The sequence below is a fragment of the Penicillium verhagenii genome, assembly GCF_028828195.1.
Source record: "Penicillium verhagenii strain IBT 33310 chromosome Unknown utg000009l_segment0_segment0, whole genome shotgun sequence".
NCBI classification, from domain to species: Eukaryota; Fungi; Ascomycota; class Eurotiomycetes; order Eurotiales; family Aspergillaceae; genus Penicillium; species Penicillium verhagenii.
In genome coordinates, this window is record NW_026643173.1 from 921,116 (window position 1) to 933,721 (window position 12,606).

The window sequence follows — 12,606 nt, forward strand, 5'->3', positions numbered from 1 at the left end:
TAGACAAGATAACTCTATCTATCACTATACATTGTCGGCCATTCTATAATTGAAAAGCTATCAGCTAGTAATGAAAATTTCATTCATCGGGTAGCTTATCTAAGGGATTAAAGAACTTTGTTTGGTAGCCAATTAATAATACGGCTGGTAATCAGTCTATTGATTATACAAAATAATGATCATTCTAAAAGTCTCCTTTCGAAAGCTTACATAAAGGCCTTATATAGTGCTTTTGTTTAATAAGATTAACACATAATACATAGATCGGGATGTTTATCCGGAGAAACAAGAAGCAATCACCAAACAGCGGCGTCATCAGCAAACAAGCAGACTTAGCATCAAACATCAAGGTTATGACGAGGCAAGCGAAAAACAATGAATTATTTTAAGGTCCTAACTGCGAGGAAAACACAGATAGACAGAAAAGAAGAAGAGAAGGAAAATAAGACAGAAAGCCAACCTTAAGTACCCAGTAAGTTAAGGTTGGCGACAGGAACTAAATGTAGACCTAACCCTAACCTCCTCCTGCCGAACAAAGGAAACCTCCGAGAAAACCTTAAGGAAACCTTTTCAGCGAACAGCAACTGTCAACTCGTGACGACTGACATGATGTGTGACAAAGGTGTCAACAAGGGGATTGTCATTCTAACAACGGTTCTATCCATGATCTTATTTCAAACTCCGTGTCAACCATTATGGATGCAACAAGGTCACAACCGGCAAAATTTCTGAAAATTTTGCAAATGTCACCTTTTTCTTCTTGGGGGGGCAGATAGCCCTGCCTCAGAAGCTTCAAGACAACAGTAATACATTGTAAGTCTTCATTGAAAACTGTATCACCCATAAGCCTATCTAGTAGGCTGATGGGCGCATATTCAATCTTTTCCACTAGCAAACGCCCAAGACTTGTGGTATCATTTACTGAATGCTCAGAAAGACTTTTGAGATAGGCGAGAACGGCGTCGTAGTTGATATCAAAAATTAACGGCTGTTTAGTTTCGTGGAAGATCCGCATCTTCTGCTCCCCTATAAATAGCGATTGGATTAGATTAATATCTTAGATAAGTTTATGTAGCTCACTCAAGGGAAATGCACACATACACCAGTTCTCGAGAAATGCCTCCAAATCGTCACATGTAGTAGTAGTAGTGAAATAAGGCATTTTGAAATCTTCTGATTCTTAGTAGCAGAGGTTTGGGGCATTAGGTGCCTTTTATAGACCAATGTTTTTTTTTCATGTACATGTGGCCATTTTAGTATAATAAAAATTCAGATTGTTATAAATTGGTGAATCGAAAAGGAAGTTAAGTGGCTTCCATACATACTAGCAATGTCTCCTAAACTTTACTGCTGGAATACTTGTGCAATAAATTATGATATATAGAAGGTCTGGAACAATCAATCTGGACATTACTAACAATCAATCTTTATACATCCTTTGAGCCGGAGATCATCTTCGCCTGAGATTGGCGACCGGCCAAAGTTACAAATGGTATCTATCCAATCCTGCTCTGGCTCAACTATCACACTCGGGCATTTCCTCGGACCGCGCGTGAAGTACCATCTGACTGTATTATACCAGAGAGTGATAGGCCCTCGTCTTCTGGCCTGTCTCCAAAAAATCAATTGGGAAGGAGAGAGATATTTTCCAGGTTCAAGATGCTTTTTGTGTTTCAACTTGTAGTCCCATATGATAAGATGCTTTCCAGATGTCTGGTTGCAGTTGATCAATGCTGCAGCCCAATGATGTAGTTTGGGGGTAGGAACAGAAAATCTAGCAATTGCAACACACGCGCCGGATTTCTTTGTAGCCCAGAAACTGCTGAAGCACCTGTTGGAGGCCGGCTGGTGTTGATTTTTTTTATATCTTTTTGTTGGAAATTGGAGGGTGACAGGGTGGATATATGGAGGCGTTTGGTCAGAGGCACGGTTTTTAGGGTATTCAATGGTATAAATAGGCAAAGATGGAATATCTCGAAGGCTCATTCTTTTAGTGATTCAAGAAATAAATAAATTCCGGTATGTGAGATAGAAGGTAGGTGGTAAATTTTCAGGTCCAACCCCCAACATTGAAGGGCCCCGACCGGCTTCTTATAGGGAGCAACCAACCTTAGGCACCAACACCTTCAAAAAACGTTTCTCTAGCATAAAGTATCTGCCGAGCCGTTTCTGTGACCCCCGGGCTGCGGGGACCTTCGGTGATGACACCTTCGATCACAGGGATCGGAAATCCTGCAGGGATTAGGCCTGGTTTGAAAGCCGATTGATTCCTTTGCGGGAAAAACCTTTTTCCATACCAAAGAAACATGCGGGAGAACATGCGGATTTTTGTTTGAACTGTAGTGTTGTTCGCCTACCCTGGACAACTACAGTTCGAGGAAAAGAAAGAAAAGGCACGGAGAAAATAATACTGGGTTTCTCTGTGTAAAGCGGGATGGAGAGGAAAGGAAGGAGAGAAGGAAAGGAGAGAGAAGAGCTCTCACTTACCTCCAAACCTGACTTCCTGACTATCTATCTATCTACCAAATCCGGACTAGTCGCACGCTGAAAACTCAGGCATATCCTGTGACCCGCAGGGTAATCTACCTCGCACCTTGGGAATCCACATGTCCTAACGACTTTCACCAAGCACATCAACATATTCTCCCATTGACGTAAAAGGACGATGTAAAGGTTTTTGTGACCTCCCCATTATAATGATCTTCACATAGTCTCTTTCGTACTCAATGATATTGATCTTTTTAGGAGCCAAAAAGAACTTGAATAGAAGAGGGCTATGAGTCTGGTGCAAAAGGTCTTAAGCAGTAGAAAAAATCATGCCAGTTGGGCTGGTGGGAAAGAGAGGGGTTATTATAGCAAATTGGACAGTAGCGTGAAATAGAGCGGTATCATTCTGCCGCCCCCCGCCCCTTAGTTTGTGACTGACGAACAACCTTTGCTAACACATCTTGCGATCCTTACTTACTTTTTTCTTGTTTTTCTCACTTTATTCTCTTACCCGATTTTAGGGTTACTTAAAGCGCTCTTATTTTCTTATCATCCATTCTAGGGTGCTCTCTTACTTTGTTGGTGCCCTTTCTCTTCTTCATTCTCCACATACTACTCAGCACCTCTGTGCCGCGGTGTTGAATGTGATTCAGAACTCTTTCTACTGCCAATCCAACTCCAAATTAAACGAATTACACAATCAATCGCCATTTATACTCAAACAGGCCCTAAATAGGCATAAGTATTCTTCTTACAACCAAGACTCGGCAAAAGGACACCAAAGGAAGTGGAACTCAGAGGATGTTCCCCGCTGAGTGGAAGAAAGGGGGAATTCTCTTAAGGGGATATCAGTGGGAGACCAAGCATGCATTCGTTCTACCGTCATGAGGCAGGCATATTCGAAAGCTCTGCAGATGCAGCGATCAAGTAACATGATATGATCATTGGGAATCAATCCAGGAAACATGCGCATGTCCTACCAAACGGAGGGACAAACACCTCCCGCCCCGAGCATTCGCTCTTAACTGGCGAGGCAGACGTTCCTCTATTCAGACGGGAGCGGCCATGAAGCGAAGTATGGTGCCTCTGCGGTCGCGCCTGATTATGGGATCCAGGCCCGCAAGTTCCTCGGTGAGCAGGCCACAGTATATCCTGCAGAGCTTCCTGGTATTTAGTTGGCCCTTGATAAGTTCAAATCCCATTTACAAAACCAAGGACAAAGCCGTAACTAGTAATCTTTACTAACAGCTATACTACAATTCAAGCAGTATAGAATCCCAAGCACCCCTCCGGATAGTTCATCCCCAGTCATTCATTTTTACGTGGGTTCATACGGACATTTTCGGCTCCAACGGGAGAAGCACCTACATTACCACAGCTATGACTAGCTAGGTAGCATTGGGTTAATAGAATATATTCATCACCATCACCATCATCACCATCATCATCCAGATGTCAGTTGACTGCTCAGCACCTACCTAACCCTTCTTGCTTACCTATGCTTACATATTACCTCATATTAGCAGAAATGACTAGGGCACCGCTTAGTTATACTCTCCATTCATCTGTGGTCGAAAACATGCAAAAGCCTCACGCGCCCGAGCCCAACATAAGAGAATATTGATACAAACCAGGCCACTCGGGCCAAGCCCATTGCCTGAAGTCGAATTTCTTCCACATATCTAGACCAAGCAACTGCACTCACTGATGCGGCAGGTTGGGTCGTGCGAAAACCCTCGACAACCCTTTTCTCTTCTCAATTCATCCCGTTTCTTTCAGTTTACATTCCCTGACTGTCACATATGACAGTTTCGCAGTTTATTCTCTTATATACAACTTTGGGGAATATTAATAAATAGAACTTCTTAATCTAGCCTTAATCGATTGGTATTTTTATCTGCAGAAATTTGAAAATATAAAAGAGCATATCTATACAGGTATTGTTTACTAAGCTTCCTTAGGGTTTAAGGAATGATCGTAAACTACCTGTTTGACCCCATGGCTGGAACTCGGGTTCAAATAAGTCGACCCCATTATCCACTTGTACTCTAATAAGATTCCTTACTTCATGTCGAACTTCGAGTTGTGCTGCGACTAAAGCTAGAGTCAGCTACTTAAGTTTAGCATTTCCGTCCATGGAAAAGAAACCAACCCGTTACTAATAGTCGTCCAATTCGATCTCGGATTTTTAAATTGATTTGATCCTTCCAGTCCACATGTCCGCTATGCACGTTTATAAGCCCATTGTCTCCAATCTGTTGGACTTCATTTCCAGATTGAGAATGTAAAGGGTCATAGACTAGCACCCGAAGCATCTACCTTTATGTTAGCCCATTATCAGTACTGTGAAGTCCGAAGAACTTACAAGTCCATTATCCTGTCTCACCAGCATTTGTAGTAAGTCCCGTGCACTTTCCCAGTCACCAACTCTTTCTAGCTGCCAGACAAGAGATATCCTTTGAGTACGAACCTCTGCTTTCTCATGGCCATCTAAAAGCTCTTTAATATAAGGTAGCTGTGATGCTATTCCTATCCCTGTGGCGATCATGAATATACACCCATATTCACCTATTGTATCATTCGAGTTGATAGAAGCGGGTCCAAATGGTCCATCAATCCAGGCTGAGTACTCGATATTGGGGTCTAGTCGTTTAAGAATCCTTCTAGTAAATCCGGATTGTGGACGAAGTAAAATCGAAATAGAGACTGCCCGGCCATTCGTATCATTCTCCCACCAACTTATCGTGAAGGGGTGTGATTGGAAAAGATAAAACAACCCCACAAACGGAACACCTAAACTGACACGCTGGCCAGCCTGTACAGCCCATGGCCTAGGTAATAAGAGGGTTATTCGAGCAACATCACCAACATAGGGTTCAAGATTTAGTCGCACAACACCTTTCCCAATAACGATATTTCTATATATTATTCGGAGGACTTGTAAAGTCTCGGATAATATAAATATACAGACATATATTAAAGAAAATACCCAGAGATTTTCTTCAGCTGACTGGGTGTGCTGCCATACTGTATAGATTATAGTAATAGCGCATCCGAAATGAGTCAAAAGGAATAGTTCGTAGACCCGTTTCTTAATGAAGGGCAAAATTGTAAGAGCCAAGAACATGCATGCGGTCTGTCTGAATGTTAGTTTATTTAAAGTGCTAAAGCCTTATTTGGAACTTTCAACTGGGTAAACATACCAAAAGTCCATTAAACTCAATCTTGTTAGACCATGTTATTGAACCACTCTGGGTGATTATTACAATATGGGCTATAGCTTCTAGAAGAGCTATTGATGCAAACAGACGATGAATGAATCCGTAAGAAGAAAGTGTGATACCTAGAAGCCGGGCGCCAAGTTCATAGCCTCCACCCAAAAATAATGGGATGAGGTTAATCAGTGACAGCTTTGCGGCCCGCTTTCCGCCAGCTTGAACAGAATCTATCTGGATAAAGTTACAGATCACAGTACCAGTGATATATAGTATAGTCAAAATAAAATGTGATCTAGATATAGATCGTAGCCTGAGAAACCGGTAATAGAACCTAGCATAAATCACATGGCGTAAAATATAGGGGCGAACAAGCGGATATAGTGAAGACCTGATATATCGGATAAGATGGTAAAGAAGGGAGATAAGATATAGTATAGCAAGGATATAGCTATAAACAATATCTGGGGTTGTTAGATATTGAAGTATTTTCATTTTTAGGCCTTCAGGAGATGAGGTCCAAGGATCGCAAAAATGATATGCCTTAGGTATTAGGAGTAGGTCAGGAAAATGGGGAGTACCTAAATATAAGAAATTATATGATCCATTTATAGTGTCGCAGAGAACTTAGAAGCCAATGTTATGATTCGTTGAATCATGAATCATGATCTTTGCGACACCGAAAAGGATACAGCAATATTTGGTTCTGTTTGATAGTATGGATTTCTTTAAACATATGATTTAGTTAGGATAGGGGAGGAAGAAAGACCTCAGAAGATCGTGAGATGAGGCGTAACCTGGCTATTAGAAGGTTTGCAGAACTTAGAATTTGGAACTAGGTCCTAGGAACCTGCAAGTCTGGATAGGCACGTGTGACGTGATTTACTACTAGTTACCAAAATAATAAGGCCGAAAAGAATAGACTTAAGTAACAAAATGCACATGGAAAAATGTACGTTCGTGATTCCATATGATGCTACTTAAGAAATTCTTAGTTCAGCCCATTTGACCTACTACTATATATTGACTTTATTGAATGCGTCTCCCTCGGACTCCCATCATCATGATCATCATCAATTCAATTCAATCATCGATTCATTCTCCTCGCTCTCCACAGAACAGAAATCGAAGACCAAAGCTCGCAGGCGGCAGAACCATCTAGCCAACTTCTCCTACAAACACGTCCTCGCCAAGAACCTGTTGCGCGTTATCAAATTCCACATTCCATAGAGTCGTGGTTTCCCCTAGTACATCAGCAGCAGTACAGTATACTACAACGGTCGGAGCGGAAGTAAATATTAGCTGGATTGCAATCCCGGGGGCCGGGGTGTAAAGGTTGGAAGGCTAGGCAAGAAGTGATAGTCAATTTTATTCCAAGACTAATTCTTGATCCTCTCATCTATGAATTAGTCTACCCTTTTATAATCGAATCTAGGAAGAATCGATATTGTAAATATATCTTAAGAATGAAATCACCTTTCATCATAATCCTTTCAGGATTACATTCTTTTGCCTCTGAATTATCATTCCGTCGGAGTGGCAATGGAATGATATATTCTGACAAAAGATGGGTAACTGATTCACCATCGTTACGTATCTTGTAGAATTCCGATTCTACTTCCATTCTGTTTCACTTTCACAGGATGCATTGATAGCTGCATCGAGACGAAGTCATTATGTTTGTCTGGTTTGTTGGGTTTGCCTTGTTTGGAGCTCAACCTGAGCTTTCAGGTATCGATTCGATACCGTTTGGCTTTGCCCTAACACGGGGCTGACCTGAAAACCGGTAAGTATAATTGATATTTTCTTTCATAGATTCGTACTTACCCATTTCCGGTCAGTCAGATTCCGATTACAATAGTAAATGAATCCTTTTGCTTGGTCTTCCTATAAAACAGGAGTATTCAATATTGCTTTTTCCCAGTCCTGTTCTAAGTAGCTGATCTTGCCATGTGTAATGTAAAGTGGACATACAGCTTACGGGGTTGTGAATTTCCACAAGTACTCGAAATCAATTGAATTCCAGAAGCCTGAACCCTCAGGCTTCCATGCATGACCGCTGCGCCGCCGCCAACTACTTAAGGTTAATCCTTCTCTTCTCTTTCTCCCTTTCTTTTTTTCTTTCCTGTCTATGTTTTTCTTATGTTGTCTGGACCGTCGTATCCTTCAATTGATTAATATTTATTTACCGTGTTACATATATGACAGATGAAATGGCTTTAGCAAGGTAAGAATAGTTCTTCTAATCTGATTTTAAATTTACAAGTTAAATGTTAACGTATTAAGGCATGGACTGCCCCACAAAGGGCACCCATCTGAGAAGTACTCTTTAAATTGGGAAATGGAGCAAGCCGGAAGTGGATGGCTTAGTATAGGGAACTATTATGGGTTCTCACTTGCATTAATCAAGAAAGTGCAAATCGCTAAGCCTCAAGGTGAATTCCAGATGCTTCAACGTGCTGCCCATGAAAACATCGTGGGCTTGATAGAGGCTTTCTATGACGATCAAAATCTTTACCTCGCATATAACTACCATGGATTTGCTGTCCACCTTTCACAGGTTCTTACAACACCCACCATTACTCTTAATGAGCCCGAGCTTGCTAGCATCTGCAAGAATATCCTCAAAGGTCTCGAATATATCCATGAAGAACTACGAATCTTTTACGGTACCGTTGATTGCCAAAATGTCATATTATGCCCAGATGGTGTGATAAAGCTAGGTAAGGGTATAAAATCAACAGGTCGTTTCTCAAGTATATCCAACTTATATAACTACTACTTATATAGCCAATGTGGGGAGCGCCATGGTTGCATACGGACTTTCTCAAGACAGCATGCAATCAGATTGTGAAAGTGTTGGGGCCTTACTAGCTCATTGTCTTACTCCTACGAAAAGGAGCAGTGGCAGTCAATGTTTTGAACCATGCATGTCAATATATGCTGCGCACTTTATCAAAAACGTAGGATCGACTCCTTATTCTTGTCTATACGAAGTATGTTGAGATCCTTGATGTTCCTGGTTTCTGTTTTACCTAGGTACTAATATATCTTAGCATGCCTTCTTCCAACAAGCAAGTCCTGATGACCGAACTTGGTACTTGATTCCCCACTATCTTGAGACAATGATGTACTGGAGAGGTTTCGCATAATCCATAATTATAGTACAGTTTGTCACTTATTGTTTGGAGTTGGAAATAGAGATAATAGATTACTGAGAAAGTCTCAATTACTGACCCTCCATAGTTCCGCAGACTACCTAGAGCAGCGTGTTTAAATAATAATAAGCTCTCTGCTAGCTAGTGACTTCCCCATAACATTGAAGTTGATTGCAGGGTTAAAGTACACAGGTGATATAAAATTGAACTTCCTGAATCTCAAAGTCTGGCTCTGGACTTAAGACGGATTTCCGTGGTGAGAGACAACCCAGTCGTGTTCTTGCTTTAGCTTCCTTAACTTGATAAATTTGTATATTAGGAACAAAACAAAAGAAGCGGTCATAGAGCAACTAGACGCAATCACAGTTAAGAGAGCCATGATTGACCAGTCTCCACTATGGCCGGTATATAGACTAATAAGAGTGGTTATGAGACCTGCAAACCCATTTAAAAGAGTCGGCCTGTTAATATTAGTCACTGTCCTTTTATTTCTTGGGGGAAGTTATACAACGAACATAAAGACACGATTGACCAGCCAAATATAATTTGACTGATGCTCCCAATATAACCAGCCAATGATCAATAACCCGATTATGAAGAAGAAGGCGGCCAAGGCTAGGAGAGGGGGGTTTTTTATGGTTCTTAAAAGGAAGTCACCCGTCTTATTCCCCTCTAGGGTACTATCAACCGTACTAGAAGCCTGCAGGGACGTAAATGTACCAGGAACTACCAGGTATCCTGCGAGAAGAACCCAGTGGGCTGCACTGGCTAGAATGTTGTACTCCCATGGAACCCTATCTGCCTCGACCATCATTCGTACATAGCGAGTCTCAAGGGATTCATAAGAAAGCATGTCATCACCTCTAGATAATTCGGTTGTCATTTCTTTGAGCTAAGGATAATTCAAAACCTTTCAAGTCTGGATAGGAGTCAGAACTAATGGAAGAAGAATAGATGACATATATGCTAGAAGATAGGTATTTAATTATAGATACATATAAATGCATAGTTGCGACATATAATCTGAATCCCCAGCATCAATTGATTGATGGTTTTATAGGCAGAAATCCTAGTGCATACCAAGATCATGCTCCGCACTAGACTCCATCAGATCACCCTTCGGGGTGATATTATCATCTAGACCTATACGGGTGATACCCCGGTAGACATCGTCCAATGAACTCAGCACTCTCCGCCTGGCAGCGAAATAATGAGTCAGCCGTTTAAATCTAACCCCTGGGGATCCTGGTGACTTCATTTTTTCAGTCAAACTCTTGCGGGCCACATCTGGATAGTGTGCTTCCTGTAAATTTGTCAACATAAATCGACCCGCCGTATCAGCCATACTAACCAGAGCACCATCTGGTGGGGGCCAAGAGCCATCACCAACAGAGTTGTATACAAAGGAGCCTCGATCGTGGTTGATAAAAACATAAACATTTGCGTCGCAAATGGCAGCAAGCTGGTTAGCTTTTGCGATTAAGGTTTTGTATCGCTTGACAAATCGATTTCGAGAATTTCTGTCTTTATCTGGGCCACCCATGCTTTTAAGTATATGGTAAAAACTGATTTTAAAAGCATCAATTGATCAGCGAATGCATGTGGGGAGTTCAGCTTGAAGTTATATGAACTGGTATGAGGCAGCAATATATACATTTCAAAAATATTAATTTATGTAACAATGAATTCATCCAGAGGCAATCTTGATCACACCAGTAGTTTTTTTTCTAAATCCAACACCAGCCGAGGATTCTGATTCGCGCCTGCGCCTTTTTCCCCTCGGAGGATTTCCAGAAGTGGCGTCACAGTTATGACATGCCTGTCGACAAGGGTGCCCATGATCGCTTCGGCCAAATGGTGAACCAAGACCTTGTTTTGAAGCGAACCTCGCCATAGTCTCTGGAAACCCACCAATTCTCCATCGCATTTTAGAAGGACCCTCTATATAGATATTCACAATATGGTTTAGGTGACAGGTTAGGAATGATATAGACTGACTAAATCGTCCGCAAACAGCACAGATACTATCAAGACCCCCAAAACCATCGATAAGCCCGCCATCCGAGACAAATGATAGCCCTTCAGGGTAAAGATCTCCCAATGCCTTAACTACTTTTTGACCTGGTCCTTTACAGTATACTGAGCCATGGCACCAAAATGGTGTTGCAGTATTCTCGGGTAATAAGTCAACAGAAAAGAAAAATTGGGAGGCTAAAAGCAAAGTAGCAGCTTCTCGGGCCTTCCGTGCACTTCCGACTTGAAGGATAACAAGATTTCGATAGTCCTCCATTATCTCGATAGCATCAATGGTGTGAGGCCAACTCCCAAGCGGGACATCTAGCCGGTAGCTATCCCCACGAGTTGAATTTGTTAGACGAGCTCTCCATTTCCGCCAATCACTATCTGTGTCCATAGTAGACATCCACGCGTCGAAACCCCGACGTAAAAAGCTATCGCGGAAGATATGACGAAAATGGCGGGTCTGATCACTTGACTCGGTTTTTCCAGTCCCTAAAGAGACTAATCGTGTTGAGCCCATTACCCCTGGCCATATCTGCTGTGCTAGCTGGGTTGCAATTTCCCCAGCAAAATTATATTTTAATCCACCATCCTGAAAAGAGCCAATACCTTGTAAATCAATTGGGGTAAAAAAGCTATCACTAGTTAGCGCCACCTAGGCAAGGCTAATGCATATATATCACATACAAGGGTGCTGCTGCTGTGGCCCTTCCACTAGTCTTCTTTTAGTATTGTTTCCAGGGGGATCATTAGGATTACTAATATAATCCAAAAATAAGAGAAAAAAAACTCACGCTTTCCATATGGTTGGCTCATTATCTGGATTATCTGGACGAATTATCTGGTAATCTAAAAATCAAAGTTAATATTACTAGACTTATATAGAATATTGATTATAAATAAACTTACCTGATTCTTCCCCTATATTTTGGGATCGGTTGAAATTTCCAACCACAAATGTGCCTGTATCTCTAGATATACTTGTGGTTATAACGCCCACTCTAGGGCCTGAGCGTCGGGGCCCCAGTGGATCTTCCCTAGTTGCACCACTAAAGATACGGCGTTCTTTCCCAAACGCGTCCTTTAGCGCCGAATCGAAGATCCGCGAATCATAACAGCTATCGTGTAGAAGCCATTGGAACCATCTTGCCATTTGTCCAAAAAGTGACGTAGATCCCACAACTCGGCGAAGGAGTAGAGATGGCCGTCTTTCTTGAAAAATACGGCGTGCCATATATTCAAAGCGCTGCGAACATTCTGTAATATTCCAGTTCATGGTAAACAATCCTAGAGAAATAAGACCTCCTATAATATATTAGTTATATTAAATATTTAGAGTAAATAAGATAACAGCTTACCCGAGCTTGTACCGATCGCAAGATCCACCACATCTTGAATCGTGCATGGGCCTAGATGTTCTTGTATTAGGAGTAAGAACTCCAGCGGGATTACCCCCCTTACACCCCCACCATCAATAGCGAGAATTGTGGGGCTTGCAGTTGGCGGCAGAATATCCACAATCAATGGTCTTTGATATAGACAATAAAGACAGCCCTTGATAGTAAACTGGTATTCTGACTGTACTGTTGGTAGTCCGAAAACTTGCGCACAACGGTCGCATAATGTATGTCCGCATGCTAGAACATGTTGAGCAGCATTTGTGAGACAATATAAGCAAACATGATTGCAATGTAAGCGACATAGTAAGCTGCTTTGGGACATTAGTT

General features: G+C 41.7%; 2 protein-coding genes across 2 annotated transcripts; both read right to left on the minus strand.

Annotated features, from left to right (window-relative positions):
• Nucleotides 1–9,773: 9,773 nt before the first annotated feature.
• Nucleotides 9,774–10,403, minus strand: N7466_009410 (uncharacterized protein; the record flags this gene model as incomplete). Its single annotated transcript, XM_057168799.1, has 2 exons — nt 9,774–9,796; nt 9,941–10,403. 2 exons carry the CDS (start codon nt 10,401–10,403, stop codon nt 9,774–9,776), a joined length of 486 nt encoding a protein of 161 aa, XP_057017505.1.
• A 1,559-nt stretch (nt 10,404–11,962) lies between these two features.
• On the minus strand, nt 11,963–12,270 carry N7466_009411 (uncharacterized protein; the record flags this gene model as incomplete). Its single annotated transcript, XM_057168800.1, has 2 exons — nt 11,963–12,136; nt 12,238–12,270. 2 exons carry the CDS (start codon nt 12,268–12,270, stop codon nt 11,963–11,965), a joined length of 207 nt encoding a protein of 68 aa, XP_057017506.1.
• Nucleotides 12,271–12,606: the final 336 nt, after the last annotated feature.